The following is a 17,297-nucleotide window of genomic DNA, read 5'->3' as shown; positions in this document are numbered from 1 at the left end:
ATCTGAAATTATTTTTAGCAGATTTTAACTCAAATTTGAATTGTTTGGATCAACACCTTCAATCTACCAGACAGAATCATGACTTTTGTAATAGTCGCGTTCCAACTAATCCCCAGTAATTATAATTATTTAACTAGATTTGGTTATTTTGTTGAAACTGCCAAATTCCAATTCTTAGAATTCTGTAAAAGCAAATCAGAGATTTTGATTATTTTAAAATGCAAATCGATGTAAAGCTTTTGCTTGTGTACATTGTAATAATGTATGATGGAATGAGAATATATATATGTTTGATTGTTTGCTCGTTTAATGACTAAAAAAAAATTGGATGATAAAAACCGTCTGTGAAACTGTGATTAAAGTGTTTTCTTTCATTATATGATTTGTGGGGGGGAGGGGGGATGGATGGAGTCTAACTGTGTGATATAACGCCCCCCCCCCCCAGTCCGAGTATCACCCGTTGTCCACGGAGCCAATCCTGAACGTCTGGAATGTCTAAACATGCAGATATATGCAAGCTGCGCACCAGCCAATCGGAGTCGACTTTACAAAAAAATCGTGACGTCATTTTATTCCCAAATCAGGACTAATGGTTTGATTTGTCAATTCGAATGCATTTGTTTGTAATACAACATTCAGCTAGGCGCATATCGCGTAACATGATACAGAGCGTTAGCCCCATAAATGTGGCCTATTTACTGGACTGCCTTTGTAAACATAGGCCACACGTCCACATGTACAAAAATCGTGTCGACTTTGCCAAATTTTGATTTTCACATTTAGGCTTAGTTTGTAGGATTTTTTTGCTTTAGAAGCATACTCACCCACTTTATAGGCTAATCAGAAAGTGCTGCCTTTTTCAGATGTCTAATTTTTGTGAAATTTCATGTTGAAATTTTGATACGCAAACGTGTAAAAATGAATCTGGAAATTTCACGAAAAATATACATCTGAAAAAGGCAGCACTTTCTGATTAGCCTATAAAGAGGGTGAGTATGCTTCTAAAGCAAAAAAACCCTACAAACTAAGCCTTAATGTGAAAATCAAAATTTGGCAAAGTCGACACGATTTTTGTACATGTGGACGTGTGGCCTATGTTTACGGAGGCAGTCCAGTAAATAGGCCACATTTATGGGGCTAACAGAGCGTGTGACACAGGTTTTTTTTTTATCCATATCTATGATTGCAACGGTGAATGACTGAAGACCCGATATAGAAAGCGTCCGCTGCTTGGTCAAAATCTAGAGGTCAAGATGCGGAGGTCTTGCCTAATTAATCAGCAAATCAGTTCATATGTTATATAGACTACCCCCCCCCCCCGGGCCGTACGGTACTGAATGACTCATTTTCCCAGGGTTGTTGTCTGCTGATGAATAGCGCCCTCTTTCTAATTGCCTGACTAGACGGGTACCAAGTCGTACTTGGATATATGAGGAACGCAGTTATTTTAAGGAACCAGACCAATGATATTCTTACACGGCTGCGCCCGACCAAAGAAAAACGTCTGCAGTCTGCAGTCTGCTACAATTTGATCCCCATTTCAAGACAAATTTGGGTTCAAAATGGTTTGTGAATGTTGTAAAAACCCATACTGTGAGTTCCTGTGGAAGTATTACACCCCGATTGTCCGGATATGGGGCATGGGGACAGCTGCAGGTTTGTCTATCGTAACCAAAATAAATTCCACGAACCACTCGCCAAAGACAAACATGACAAAGTCCTTTTTTTTTGTTTTTCCCACCATATTTTAGTATTTTTGCTCATCCCCTGGCTAGCATTAGCAATAAGATTTGTAAAACGAAACTGTCACTATGCTGTCCCTATAAAAATGACTGCTGCTCGTAAGAAATGTTTAATTGCATGCCACAACTGCTATTTCAACTGACCAAGTGAGGGGAAGGGCATGAATGATTGAACATGTTGAATGAAGGGGGGCGTGACCATTGTTGTGGACTGTCTGTGGTGATTTTGTAGCCCCATAAATGTGGCTGAAATAGACTACCCCTGTATTATCAGCCACAAAAGGCCATACACCCTGTGCGTGGAAGGTCCGGTTGCTGGGGCAGCAGAAAATCAACTTAAGATTGGAATTATTTTGTCACTTTAATCACGCAATTGACAATGACAATCACGTCTACAAGTACAACTGCTTAATACTATAATAGCAAAAAACACATTGAATGCATTACCTTGACTCTTCAGAGTCTAGCTATCTTGTAATTTCGAATTGAATTCAGACAAATTTCTGCTGAGATAATCTCCCTCACTAGCTTGCGTCAAATTTTGGCAAAGTGCATCGGTACGGATGTTTCCTGTCATTCACTATTGGTCAAAAGTGCATGCATGCAGGCGCACTTTTGACCAATACTGAACATGACATGCTGAATGTTAACAACGAAATTGTAATTGTTTCTCAGATAATAACCTTTCAGTTTCATATGAACTCTGTAACTAAGTGTAAGATACTAAGAAATACTTGTACATTTCTTTAACTTTAAGTTGCTGAAATATTGCATTTGGCCATCAATTTGCAAGAGGCCTGAAACTGACAAGACCAGGTTGTACTGTCACTAGAGGGCCTCTGTCACTATTAAGGATGTGACGTTTAAACGTTTAAACCAAAACAATTCTTAATCTGTTTACATATTTTCCAAGATGTTTAAACGAAACCCAAATTATAAAAAAGGACCTACGTTCACACGATCTTCCTTTGAGTTAAACATACATGGCACAAATAATTTTTTGTTTTCAAAGTATTTAATTTACAAGTTTTTATTTTTTCACTGACTGCCATTGTTGATTTACATGTATCATGTCATTCAAGCCGGTCTGCAGACATAATGGGCAGGACTTTAAACGGGACTTTAAACATTTAAACGGTTCTTAAAATATTTGCTAAATGTTTACAAAATTAATGCAAATTCACATCCTTAGTCACAATGATGTTTACGTACTGTGTATACAGCAGTTTCGCGGCAATATGTTTTCCTCAAAAATATCTCTCGGGGAATTGTCAAGATAAAGTATTTCTTATATACAGGCCCTGCGCAGTTTAATTGCAGTAAGAATGCAAAATTACAGGAGAAAAATGTCTGCATAAAAGCCCTATGTTGCACAATGGCAATGCATTATTTGTTTTTTTATTTTGCTTGCTTGTTTTATGTTTATGCAGCTTTCTGGGCAGTAGGGATCACGTCATTAGAAACCAAAGATTTCTATGGAATCTATTTCATGTGAGTTTTTATTTTGTAATATGTAACCGTAATTTCTACTAGTAAAACTCCTTGGAAATTTTTCTTTTGGATGTTATCTTACTTAATACTTCTGCCTACATGCAACATGTTCAGTTGCCTCATTGCAATGTTTTGCAGTAAGAATGTCCCTTTTATTTTTGATGGTATTTTGTTAGATGCAAATCCTATTTTTCATCAGTGTGGACGTCAAATCTGACACCAGTATCCAGTTACAGGCGAAGCAAACTTGACGAATAGTCAAGATGGAACGTGCACTGTGTCCACAAATTGTTCACTGGTTATCCCATAAGTTGTGCAACAGTGGGAAAAGCACACACTTCTCACAGAATAGCGCAATATGCGGACTGCGATGTGGACCATGGTATATGGGATATTGTTTTAAACCATTGCTATGACGTCACACTATTGTTAAAAGTGTGGATTCGGATCTACGAATCTCTTACACTGGTCACAAAGTGTGGATTCGGAACGACGAATCTTTAGTAAAGTGTGGATTCGGAATTACGAATCCACACTTTGAACATGTCGGACAATTGTTCTCCATAATGAGCATGAATAGGACCGTCTGCGTGAAAATTTGCTTTCCGAAAATTACCAATACATCTTCACTGTCAGATTTTCCGCCGTCACTGCAAAATCTACTTTTAGTCAGAAAGAAATCGTCGTCTGAACTATCCATTTTGACGTAAGGAGCGAATAATGCACACAAAATGACTTGGTTGTACGGGTGTGTCGATAGGCCTACACATGCTAAACACGCCAGGAAACAATGTTGCAACCTGACGCCACTTCCGCGCTTGTGTACAACGTCTATGGAGAGTCATTTCAAGTATTTCCTAACAATTTTCAAAAAACATTTATCAGTTCCAGATTCATGTCTTATCATCATGTTTGCAACGAATGGCCTTCATTGAGATGATATATGAAGAAAAAAAAGTGGCGTCAGGTTGCAGCATTTTTTCCAATACTTCTGTTGACGCAATGGTTTAAGTCGAAGAATACACTCGCAAGTGTGGATTCTTAATTTACGAATTCACTCGGCGCTTCGCGCCTCGTGAATTCTTAAATTACGAATCCACACTTTCTCGTGTATTCTCCTTAACATATCGCGTGCTTGGATACTGTAATTTTATAGGTCTAGGACAGACACGTGTCTGGACACACCGAGGGTGATATCGCACTGCGTTCGTTGCACCCGTTGGAACCTGCTGGCATGCTATAGATTTGCGCAATGAGAACTGCAACATCAACCACTTAGTCTTGGGTCCGGCAGGACATGAAAACCTTCAATTATCAAAGGCTACATCGCACTGATTTAATATAGCTTCGCCTTGGGTGCTATGCACCCCTCGGGTGTTAAGAACGTCATATCCCACATCACAGCAGTCAACAACTGTTAAATATCACACTGTTGTGGCCAAGGATCTACAAGTTGGGGTTAGGTAATCAAGTTTGCTTGGAAATAAAACTCTGTGTACATGTAGGCACAACGTTTGACAGAAATTTGACAGACATTAGTGCTTTAAAGCTATAGTCCATCATTTGCAGCCATCCGAAAAAGTAACTGACGTATTATTGTTGAAAAACATACTTGGTTGAAAGATAGTAAGTGGACTAAACTCCCTGTGAAATTAATCTTTCTGGCAAGCTATCATTTTGAAGTAATCAACGAAAGAAGGCCTTTCCAACAAGGTGTCTTAAGACACGCCGTAGAAAAATTTAAATTAGTAGTTCGTTTTGTTATTCGGCGCAGCGCGCGCAAGCATTGGTACGACATACAGGCGCGCGCGGTTGCTATAATTCGTCGGATCAGTGTGCGACATCGCGTATAGCTGCAATTCAAAACAATTCAAAACATGATTCAGCAACTTTTGATTTGAAATTGAGATCCTAGAATGCTGTTTTTCTCAGTATATGCTGAAGCTTAGCTGAAACTTCATCAGGTTAGTTGTTCAGTATCCTTCATTAGATTTTGAACACTTTTGTTGCTTCAAACGAACAAAATGCACTAATTACAAATGATGGACTATATCTTTAATTACAATTTACATTTGTAATTTTAAAATGTAGTATTCTTCAGTCAACGTTACTTTCCATTTGTTCCACCCAGTGTTGTGGCTTCCATCATCACGCTGCTTGAGGTGATTTTCTTCTTTGAACCCTGCTTTACGAAATGCTGCTCGTAAGTACTTTGTTGTTTATCCCTGGCTCTGCATCAGCATATTGACAATGATTGCTGGAGGATTTTGGAGGATTGAGGCAGTGGTTACCGTTCCAATGACCACATTCAAGAAATCACAGGAATTTTGCAGGATTAAGGCATGCAAGTGCTCATATAGAGGTATCCTGAATCCATCAAAATCTTGCAGCTAGACTTACTGTCCTGAATCCATCAAAATGCCCCATTTTTTTTGCAATATGCAGGTATTCTGAATCTGCCAAAATCCTCCAAAAGAAGGGTGTTGATTTTAATGGATTCAGGTACGTTAGGGTTAATAGTGCTTCAGGTTCTCAATCCTACAAAACCCTGCCAAAATCGCCTAGTGGATTTTGAAGGATCTTTTAGGAATATTTTGTTTGCGTTCGTATTTTCAAAAAACAGCTTTATCCTATTACGTTTCTAGACCAGACAGTTGTTGTGGTAAGACGTGGACCATCGTCTCTTGGCTCGACAACTGGAAACGAAGCTTTAGATTTACCCTTCTCAATCCTACAAAACCCTGCCAAAATCGCCTAGTGGATTTTTGAAGGATTTTTTAGGAATTTTTGTTTGCGTTCGTATTTTCAAAAAACAGCTTTATCCTATTACATTTCTAGACCAGACAGTTGTTGTGGTAAGACGTGGACCATCGTCTCTTGGCTCGACAACTGGAAACGAAGTGCCATCTACATCGCGCTCTCGGTCATCTGTTTCTTGGACCACGAAAATATTTGGTCGATTGTTGCAGGTGAGTTGCAGTTTTTTCTCTCGAGTCGTACATCTTCAGTCTTGTCATTCTTCCGTGGTGCACCTTATTCTTTGTTAAGTAAGCATGTCTGCAGTTCCACCGTTTGTTGTACTGAACATACTCCAATCTGAATGCAATGGTACATATGGATTTTTTTAAGTTTGTCAATGTGCAAATTGCAAAAATGTTAAGCCTTACTCTACTGAATCCAACAAGATCCAACAGCAAAGAGGGATTTTTTTTAAAATCTGTGGATTTTGTTGATCTGAGCAGTGAACAAAAGATTTTTGTGGAAGTTGTTGGATCCTGTTGGATTCAGCAGGGTTCTCACTAGTCTTGATCCAAGACTGAACTAGATTTTATTCCCCTAATGATATCGGTCCAAGCCAAGCACGGATCTGTTGCTGCGACGGTGAGAGTTCGATACGAACAATGTAAATGAAGTACAGTACTGGGAACGTTGGCAGTGCTGCCTAGGAAATTTCAAGCATGCAGTTGCACCTCGCATGCTCTGTGTGCAGCCTAATTAGCCCTTACCCTCAATCCTCAAAAATCCTCATGGCGGTTTTGCAAGGATTTTGGAGGATTAAGGATGAATAGTGTTTGAGAAACGTGAGGATTTTGGAGGATTGAGGATGAATGGTGATTGAGAAACATGAGGATTTTGGAGGATTGAGGATGAATGGTGTTTGAGAAACATGGGGATTTTGGAGGATTTAGGGTGAATGCATGGTGTTGAAGCGCATGAGGATTTTGGAGGATTGAGGACGTTTGACGTTTGTCAGCGCGATAACTTGAGAAATACTTAACATATGAACTTCAAATTTGGTTTGTGGATTGTCCTTGGTAATCCTAAGAAGCCTTTTGCATTTGGGGCCAAAAGGTCAAGGGTCAAGGTCACAGTGGCTGAAACAATAGAAATTTTGTCAGCGCGATAACTTGAGAAATACTTAACATATGAACTTCAAATTTGGTTTGTGGATTGTCCTTGGCAATCCTAAGAAGCCTTTTGCACTCTGGGCCGAAAGGTCAAGGGTCAAGGTCACAGTGGCTGAAACAATAGAAATTTTGTCAGCGCGATAACTTGAGATATACTTTACATATGAACTTCAAATTTGGTTTGTGGATTGTCCTTGGCAATCCTAAGAAGCCTTTTGCATTTGGGGCCAAAAGGTCAAGGGTCAAGGTCACAGTGGCAAAAACAAAAGAAATTTTGTCAGCGTGATAACTTGAGATATAGGCCTACTTTACATATGAACTTCAAATTTGGTTTGTGGATTGTCCTTGGCAATCCTAAGGAGCCTATCGCATTGGGGGTCGAAAGGTCAAGGGTCAAGGTCACAGTGGCTAAAACAATAGAAATCTTGTATTTATTCTGAGGTCATAGGGATTAGGGATTAATTCATATAAAACCTACAGAAGACACTAATGCTGTCAATGAACGTTCCATTTGACCAAGGTACATGTAAGTTGATGTTAGAGTGGTGTTATGTCATGGAAACAGTCACGGTTGCGGGGCATTTGTGTTTGTAAACACACCTGACTTGTTCTGGGTTAGCGCTGCAAGAGTTCCCAATACTTAAAAATGATTTATCGTGTTGGGAGCGAACTCTGGCTTTACCACTCCTATTAGGAACTAGCTGCGCTTGGGGAATAAAATGCAAGTCCAGACTTGGGATCAAGACTAGATTCTCTCAAAATACTTGGATGATCAGAAATTTGTGACACATTTACATCAAAATGTGCGATTGACCACGAAATATGAAAAGATAAGATACATGTGGACAGCATCACCTTTATTCTTTCTTTTTCTGTGGTGTCTTTGTTTCTGTTACACCCTTTGTTCTTCACTTGTGAAATCTACCTAATCGCTTTACTCTATTCAAGGCTCTGGTGACGGCTAATCTTGTAATGCAAGATATTGAGAAGGAAATGCAGAGGATTGTGGGAAGCCTGCTGCACTGACAAAGCAATGTTGTAGTCTAGTCACAAGTCCCTGCAAGTCCTCACAAGTCATCCAGTCCCAAGACAAGTAGTTATCGTTCAACCCCTGTTGTTGGTGGCTGGACTTGTGAATGAACTTGCGATTTACTTGTGACTGGAATTGAGATGGAATCGACCACAACACTGCTTTAATCAATATGCGTGCATTCGGTAACACTACTCAGATATGATGCGTATACATACGTAAAGTATTCTCCCTGGACAACAAATATTATCCAATGAGAGTTCAAAGATATTCACCCGTTTCTTGTCAGTCAAACACTGCGCATTGACCAATCAGATCCTGACCACGGTCACAATGTAGAGTTATATTTAAAAACCCTAGAGAGCACACTACGTGCATGATCTGACAGAGAAGTGCAGCCGCTGTACTTAAGGTGGAACAACTTCTGAATTCTTTCTAAATATAGCACGCTGTGTGTGCTTGCGTGGGCACATGGGGGGATTTTGCAATTGTGACGTGTTGGAGGTAGTCTTAGCCCATGATCAGCTGTGTGGTTGCGAAGGCCAAAGCGTCCCTGGTTGTTCGGCCTTTGCAAACACACGGCTGATGATGTCAGTAATCGATAGCGACGGTTGTATTTGAACAGCACTGACAGTTACTGTTGAACAGCGCCCTTATAAAACTTTTTTTTAAACATTCTAGCACTAACAGGCGTGCTGGTCTAATTATGCCGTTAGATGGTGCGCTACTGCCAAATGAACTTGAAACTGCATGATCCACTATCAATCACTGGCGTTTTGGGCCAAGACTTTGTTTGGAGGTAATTGTTCCACCTAAAGTACGAGGGCCGCATGTCCATGTTGGCACATCTGCGTGTGTGCGTAGTATAGCAAGTGTGCTCTCTACATTTTTAAATATAACTGTGTTGGTCACAAGTACTGTGATATTAACCAAAGTGGGCGGGGCTTATGATCAAATCCGGAACAGTCCATTAGCCGTTGCCAGGGTCCTTGAATAGGGCAGTAAATACGAGCAATACTTTGCACTGGTTAACTAATCCTGTCCCACACTCCCCCTCCTCTCCTGTTGTTTTTTGTTTCCCCCTCCTGTAGGGAGCTTGTTAGCCCTGCATGCCGTGCTGTGTGCAATGCTTGTCTGTGGCCCTTTCAAAGAACAGACCAAAGAACAGAGGGACGTGGAACGGGACAAATACCAACTTCTCTCCACTAACATCTAACACTTTTCCCGAGTTGAATACTAACGCTGGAGTACGAGTCTAATAATACCAGGATGTAAATTTCATGAAGCTGGAACCCTTCAAGAAGCAAGGCGGTGATAAAATTCTCCACATTTTCCAAATATGGTCATATTTTTTTATTTTCAATGGGCCAATAAGGCCAAGCTTCCATGTAATCCTCACCCCTACTATACACCACAAGCCTGTAGACTCCCATTGGCCAGACCCTAGCCACTCCAGAGTAAGGAGTGTTGAAAGACAGCAGTCAAGATGGCGCCTAAATGCCTTTGTGCAGTAATTGGAGATCTTAGTGGCCACCCCCTTTGTGCCGCCGATCTCTTTGTGTCAACCCCTCGTGCCGCCCAGAGCTCAGACAGGTTGTAAACAATCCCTGGCCATGTGAATGACCTATATCTTGTGCATGTACAGGCATGCCAGGGTTATTGACCTAGAAACACGTGTGGTGATAAAATTTTCCATGTGGTTTCACCGCGTAATTTTTATGTGCTTGAAGCTCGAAGGGTTGCTGCGTCCTGATTACGTGGCTATGGCTGGAAATTACACATGTGTCTATGGTAGCCGCTGCAGCCACTTCCCATATCACTGGTGTAATTACAAGCCGTACCCATGTAACTGCTCCCTTAAATTAAATGCTTAGCACAAATTCTGCCGGGTACCAGTCACAAGGAATATAAACTGCTTGTAATATTGACTGGTTACCACTTCTTGCAAGCAAATATTTTCACATCTCAAGCAAATTTCTTAGCAGAAATTTATGTCTTGCCTGTAAGCTTTCTCTGCACTAGTCTTCCTTCGAGCAGTTTCATTTACGTGGACAAAATAGTTAGGGTTTGCGGTAACACTGGTGAAAGAATCTCTTCTTTTTGAAAAGAACTTGTTGGTGCTTGTCTTATCAATACCAAACATCGTCCTAAAAAAGAGATTCTTCTAATAAGTTTCAAATCTTATTTATGTGGAGAAGTAGCTTTAAACTTTCTGTTGAACAGAGGCCTTATATTACAGAGCGTAGAGGGGCCACAAGCAATAAAAATTGTCCAAACTAGTGTCTCGCTGTGGGACGGGCTTACTATCTCGCCATGGCAAGATACTATCTTACCGTGGCGAGATACTATCTTATCGTGGCGAGTTACTTTCTTGCCATGGTCTGATACTATCTCAAGAGACAGTAGCTCTCCACAGCCAGATCTATATAAATAGGTGTCTCGCTGCAGCGACAGATTTACTATCTCGCCATGGAAAGGTACTATCTTGCCGCGGTGAGTTACTTTCTCGCCATGGTCAGATACTATCTCAAGAGACAGTAACTCTCCACAGCCAGATAGTACATTGGTGTCTCGCTGCGGTGACGGACTTCTTGCTATGGCAAGATACTATCTGGCTGTGGCGAGTTACTTTCTCGCCACGGTCAAATGCTATCTCGAGAGACAGTATCTCTCCACAGCCAGATAGTAACTCGTCACTAACTTGCCATTGTGAGAAAGTAACTTGCCGCAGCGAGCTAGTAACCTCTGCAGCAAGATGGTTAGGTGTTACGGCAAATTAGTATCATTCCGCAGTGCGATAGTTCCGTGCTGTGGCAAGATAGCAACATGCTGCAGCAAGAGAGTAAATCGTCTTGGAGAGATAGTAACTCGCTATGCTGGGATACCACTTAGAATTGTTTAGCTGTTTGTGGCTCTTTTATGATTTGAATTTAGTACGTCTATAGGCAACATGTTATAACAATAGTTCCTTACATGTACATGATAAAGGTACATTGTAGCAGTGTAAAATATCACAGACTCTGTGAAGCCTTTGAGTTGTAAATACATGTATAATATATTTTAACATCTATGCCTGTCTTAAGTTTCACACTTTGGTGCTGTGTCTCTGGTGCTTGTATGAATGTGTGATTTCTTTTGGTTTGGATGTTGTCATATCATTAATACCCTTCAGCCCAGCCCCCAGCACATGTTGGTGATAACATGAGTGTTTCTTCATTGGCATAGAGCATGTTCCAACAGCCTGTGTCTCATGAAAAAAGTGCATGCTAGTTGGAATTTGATTGGATATTTGATTAAGCATTCATGGCAGTGATTGGTCAAAACATCATGGGGGTGGGGCTTGATGCATCAGTCTATTTGCATATGTACATAACATGAATAATAAAATATTTATACAAAGCTCAGAGCTTTACTTCCATGAGAATGCCAAGAACTAAAGTTTAGGGTGTGTATAACATACATGTACATGTACTAGGTACAAGTATAGTGAATTTAGAAGGATATTTTCCTTAATTTGAATTTTTTCTGTGTATATTTGATTGTCCTGTTTGTTGTGCTATAACCTGAAATCAAAGAATAACAAGTTTGTTAAAGTAAATCCATATTTTGTATCAAAATGTGGTCTAGACCAAAAGCCCAATATTTATGTTCTTTAGGCCTACATCTCCAGTGGTCATGGTGGTTGTTCATGTAAATAGTTCTTTATTAATGCCCATTTAAATTTAATCGCATGAGTCACTATCAGCAAAATATTTATGTAAAAACAAAATACACCTTTTTTAAGTCAATATATATTACATATTTACAAATACTTATATTTATAATATAAATAAAAATACTTTTACTGTTTAAAATAAAATACAAGTCTTGGTAGTCTTGATTTGAGAAAATGTTTTGATCAGGCATATATGTGTTGAGCATACATTTTTTTTTCATTCTCTAACGCAGAAGTAGGTTTGTAACTTATTGTTGGAAATAGCATTAGTTATGCTAAGCTGTAACAAAGTGTAGTTGGCGGCAGCCTGAATTTTTATAGTTCATCTAGTTAAATGGTTCCTGTTTTTGTGCCGTTTGTTCAGTTCCCTCACTGCCTATTCATTTAACTATCCGTGTTAAGCTTGATCAGTGCATTTCGGATGTTCAAATATTCGATCAGGTCCAAGTTCAAATAAGCGAATATTCAATTATTTGAAAACAACCACTCCTAAGGCATAAGTTATTCTTATTTATGCTAATTTATGCTAGGTGGCATACTAGTACTTCTCTAATAACAGTAATAGAAGTCAATGGAAATTGCTGATGCATGCAGTGCACCATATGTTTTTCGTTTGTACTACTGTTAGTCGTCCTGATAAATAATTTACAGTTTTGATGTTTCTTTTTAAAAAAATATGTATGAGCAGCACACCTTTATATCATCAATGAGTTCATTGAGTTGATAAAAAATGCCAATGTTTCTTCCATGTAAATGTCATTCGAGTATTTTACCAGAAATGTAATCGTTGGTTGTATTTTATTTTTTACCAATATCATGTAAATGGTCATTTATGCTAGATGTAAGATCCTACCGATTACTCTCCATATTAACATCTTTTCATTTGAAGGTGGTAGATTTATTGATTTCTTTCGGAAAAATGTTTTGCTTGTGTTTTTTTTTTTCAATCAAAGTGCAATTCAATCCAAATTCATTAAAGCTTGAGCAACATACTTTTTGTTTTTCTTGAGTTTTCATGTTTATTTCAAACTTGTCATGCAGAAGACAAAAAAATATGTATGTAGACAAGTCCCATCTGAAGCTGAACTGCCTAAATCTTCTAAAATCTGAACCAGGCTATCCGTAACCGTATTGACCAGTCCATCATGTCCGTTGTTTCATATCGTGTCTGCGCGTACGCATACACTTAGTAGCGCAGAACCAAAATAGCAGCATCTGATGAAAGCCTCATACAGCTAATCCTGCTTTGAAACACAGAAGAATGGCACATGCACATGTATACATACAGTCGAACCCTGATAAGAAGAGCATTTAACCCTAACCCTGCTGAATCCAACAGGATCCAACTATGTCGCATACCCGATGGAGCCTGTTGGATTGAGCAATTAACCCCTTGTGTACATTCCTCATGCAAAATGGTGGATTCAGCAGGCAACTGAACCGCATTATAACGCCATGTTGGACTCCGTTGGATTCAGCAGGTAACTGAAAATAAAGCACAGTGGATTGAACAGGAAAGTCCGGTTGGACTCTGTTGGATTTAGCAGGGTAGTCCCGAGGAAGTACTAGGGGGTTAGGGGTACGTACAGCATCCTGCTTATAACAAGCAAAATATTAGGTTATAAGTCCCAAGTCGTTGTGTTCCATTACTGTTAATACAAGGTACCTGTATAACAAGGTAATTTGTGTTGGTCCCAAGGACCTTGTTATAAAGGTTTTTCGATAATTTATCGGAAAGAGGGTGAAAATAACGATTAACTATGCATTTCACACTGAGGCGTAGCGCACGATACAGCTATGCCATATACACATGTAGCGGGTAGCGAGTTGCCAGTGACATCAAAAGACCACACAAGTCAATGCCCTATCCGGCTCCCAAACTGAATCTGTTTGCCTCCAAAACTCTCTCGACCGCAACAAACACAGACTGAACTTCAATCTCCCCCTCCTCTCATACAGGAGTGGTTTTGGACCTCCTAGCCATACTCTACCTCCTCCGCACCTACCAGGAGCAAGCCCTCATGCATGCTGCCAGCGAGCAAACCCCCCAACAAGCCTCTGCCTCGACCACCAAGTACACCCGCTTCGATGCCGGGCAGAGCACCAAGAGGAAAGAGATGGACACTCTGGCTCCCGTGTCCAAGCAGGAAGAACCTGACGAGGACTACATCAAGGAGGACTCCAAGAATCCGTTCGGAGACTTCGACGACGATGATGACGCAGATCCAGAAGGAGATGCTGGCATATCACGATATCCGTAGTTCTGAACTCAGGTGATGGCAAAGACCTTCGTTTTCTATTTCTATATTTAGCCATAACCCTCAAGGGTATGTTTTTTGGTAGAAAACTGGGGCCAATTTCATGGCTGTGCTCAGCACAGAAACTTTGCCAAGCACAGAATATATTTGCTCAGCAACAACGGGTTACCAGCCTCAATGTCATGTAATGTGTATTGCTTCCGACTGGTTGTCGGCTGATTTTGTTTTGCTTCAGACTCGTGACCGGTCTCGGTCTCGAGACCGGTCTTGAGATCAGTTTTTGGTGGTCTCGGTCTAGGGCTCGATACCCAGTGTTCTCGGTCTTGGTCTCGGATATTTGAGGTGTCGATATTTCCTGGTCTCGGGTCGAGACCTGGAAAATATCAGTACAAAAACAAAACAAAATCGAAACCACACACTGGTCGTAATGATTATGACGGATTGCTTCATAAGTAGAGTCGTTGGTGTTCGCGACTTTCCGTGATGGATTGTATAACAAGCTGCAGATATAGATATAAATTTTTTAAATGACTGTACAACTATAGCAAATTTTGTTATTTGCCTTTTCCATTTAGACATCGGCTCCGAAAATGCTTGCTGGCCAGTGTATATTGGACGTACAACGAGGTTGATTGGTGATCCTTTGAGAGTCAGCCAAACTTTGAAGAGATTGGGTGCTAGCCTGATGATTCCAGAATAGTACTGGAAAAAAAATATATTCTGGAGACTTGTATTGTTGTATATGTATAAAACTTTCTGTATAAATTTGGTAAGGGGTAGCGTTTAATTTGGAAGAGGTACAGTATTGGATGCATTTTTAATTTTTTTTTTTTTTTTTACAAAAGACAGGTTGGCTGATTAGATTTTTCATTCAAAACGAATATTTTGCAGCTGCAGTAATGGCATTTATCTTTTGTATCATCTTGAAAAAGCAAGATTTTAGCCTTGTCAAATCAGTATAAGGCTGAACATTACAAAGTATTAACATATTTTTAAAACACTTTCTGATTAAGGCTTGAAATCAGTTCGTTTTTTTGTGTGAGTAGAGATTGTGTAATTGTAATGGAAAGCTTTTGAAGCATCTTGATTTTTTGAGGAATTCTGTGGCTCTTTGGGATAAAATTCAAATAATGTCTTTCTCTTAATTTCAGATCTTTGCAACGAGTATATTGTAAAAGGATGTGTATTTTTTTCAGTCATTGCTAATTAAGTTTTTCTGAACTTGCTATTTAATGCTATTTAATCATTGAGAAATAGCTATAACAATTGGTTTTAGTGCAATGTAGCGTTATCTGAAGGCTTTTTTGGGGTGGACTTGTTACTATTTAAATTGTATTTATGTTTAAGCTTTTGCTTTGCTAACTTATTTCATAACTCAAAATCCATCAAGATTCAAAAAGGGGGGGGGGAAGAAAGAAAAAGAGGCGCGAAATCATTTTGCTGGTAATTTAATGGGGTGGGGGGGGGGGGGCAAATGTCCCTGCCCACCCTCGAAAAATGATAAATCGAGAATATGCTGGAAAAGTGGAGTGATTTTTGGGGGTAAATGTGCTTTGCCCACCTCTAGAAAAAATCCTGGCAACGCCCATGATTTGATGGAGGCCGGCAAAGGACATTGTTGCTTCTCACAGGGCTTTGTGGATTCGCCAAGGTTCCTTGTAAATGCATTTGGGTTATGCAAATGTAATTTCTGATATTCCTATATGGTGCACTGTTTAACTCTAAGCAATATATTTGAGTATAATTCATCTCTTCAATATAACTTGTCTTTAATTTTATACAAGGTATGCTGTATATTTTTCTATATTTTAACCACTAAGTTATTTTGGTATCAAGATGTTGTTGGTGTAGTAACTAAACTGATTAAAGTGTAACAAAAGTTTGAGATCTCATGCAGTGATTTATTTGGTAGTGATGTTGGTAGAGGGTCTTTAGAGTGGGCTTGGTAAGAATACAGGGCGAGTCAAAAAACGAAACCCAAATGTCAGGACTATTGTTTTAGTGAAGTTCTACATGTAGCACTTTCAAAATCTAGGATATGAAAGCCCAATTCATCAGCTTTCTTTTAGTACAAGAATCATTCGAAACACTCATGTACTTTCCAAGTTACGGAAATTTAAACACAACCACTGCTTTAAAGTGCTGTCCACGGATCCCCCCAAAAAGTGTGCGTTCTTTCAGCAAAACGAAAACAATTCACACATATCCCTATGTGATTGGTTTTCGTTTTGCTGCAAGAACACTGAACTTTTTTGTGATCCGTAGACAGAACTTTAAAACGTTGGATGTGTTTAAAATTCCGTAACTTGAAAATTACATGAGTGATTTGAATGATTCTTGTATTAAAAGAAAGCTTATGAAAACGTTTGGTCCTTCACCGACGTGTAAACACTGTATACTCGGTGTGCTACCTCCCGAGTGAAGGTTGGAAAAATCACTCGGGTGGGACTCGAACCCACGACCTGCTTTCTAGTGCAGACGTCTTACCACTCGACCACCGAGCTTGTGGGGTCGGTTGGCTGGCTCGAATCTGATGTCTATGTAGCAGCGGTACCGCAATTAAAAACTAAATAATTTGTGCTCCCGAGGAATAGTCTAAATTTAAAACTTGTCATAAATCAATCAATCAATCAATCAATAGAATTCCTGGCTTTAAAAATGTTATGAGTGGAAAATGGTATTTAAAAGTTTAAATTAATTTTATTCCTATTTTAACTGGATAGCCCATTCGGTGGAATCATGGAATCCACTGATCGGCCCAGTAAAGAGAATAGACTTGCATGTTACTTAGTTGACAACCTTGCCTCGATTTCAGATCAGTTTAGTGACGTCATGCAAGTTTCAACAAAACTGAGCTACTGCAACAGTGGCCATAATGCATGCCATGTTTTTGATGTCGGGTGATCGTTATAAACCGGTTTTTTTTTGGCGCCGTCGGTATCCTGTTGAAAGTCATTCAGGAACCGAAGACATTAACATACAACACCACGCACAGTCACGTGACCCTCGTGTGATCACATTAACAGCAGTTGGTGGGTACCGGGTACAGTGACCTTGTCATGGATGTTGAAGTTCAAAGTCGATTGCCGGATCAGATGGGAACAAATGCAAGCGTTGTGTGTAGCCGGGAACAAATGCAAGCGTTGTGTGTAG

The 17,297-nt window shown here is 39.8% G+C and overlaps 1 protein-coding gene across 1 annotated transcript; it reads left to right on the top strand.

Moving 5' to 3' along the window:
• The first annotated feature begins 1,468 nt into the window (after positions 1–1,468).
• On the top strand, positions 1,469–15,549 carry LOC119731239. The gene is made up of 6 exons (XM_038204326.1): positions 1,469–1,656; positions 3,173–3,233; positions 5,365–5,436; positions 6,072–6,202; positions 13,846–14,159; positions 14,720–15,549. Exons 1-5 carry the CDS (start codon positions 1,563–1,565, stop codon positions 14,145–14,147), a joined length of 660 nt encoding a protein of 219 aa, XP_038060254.1. The 5' UTR covers positions 1,469–1,562; the 3' UTR covers positions 14,148–14,159; positions 14,720–15,549.
• The last annotated feature ends 1,748 nt before the right edge of the window (positions 15,550–17,297 follow it).

Source organism: Patiria miniata, unplaced genomic scaffold (assembly GCF_015706575.1).
Source record: "Patiria miniata isolate m_02_andy unplaced genomic scaffold, ASM1570657v1 HiC_scaffold_23, whole genome shotgun sequence".
Classification (NCBI taxonomy): Eukaryota; Metazoa; Echinodermata; class Asteroidea; order Valvatida; family Asterinidae; genus Patiria; species Patiria miniata.
This window is presented reverse-complemented; position numbering and strand designations above follow the sequence as displayed.

What these genes read in the sequence shown, in the direction of transcription:
- LOC119731239 (XM_038204326.1), top strand. Translation starts at nt 1,563, where the DNA reads ATGGTTTGTGAATGTTGTAAAAACCCATACTGTGAGTTCCTGTGGAAG. An exon ending in GGGCATGGGGACAGCTGCAG is followed by an intron (nt 1,657 to 3,172) that starts GTTTGTCTATCG and finishes ATGTTTATGCAG; the next exon opens with CTTTCTGGGCAGTAGGGATC. An exon ending in TATTTGGTCGATTGTTGCAG is followed by an intron (nt 6,203 to 13,845) that starts GTGAGTTGCAGT and finishes CCTCTCATACAG; the next exon opens with GAGTGGTTTTGGACCTCCTA.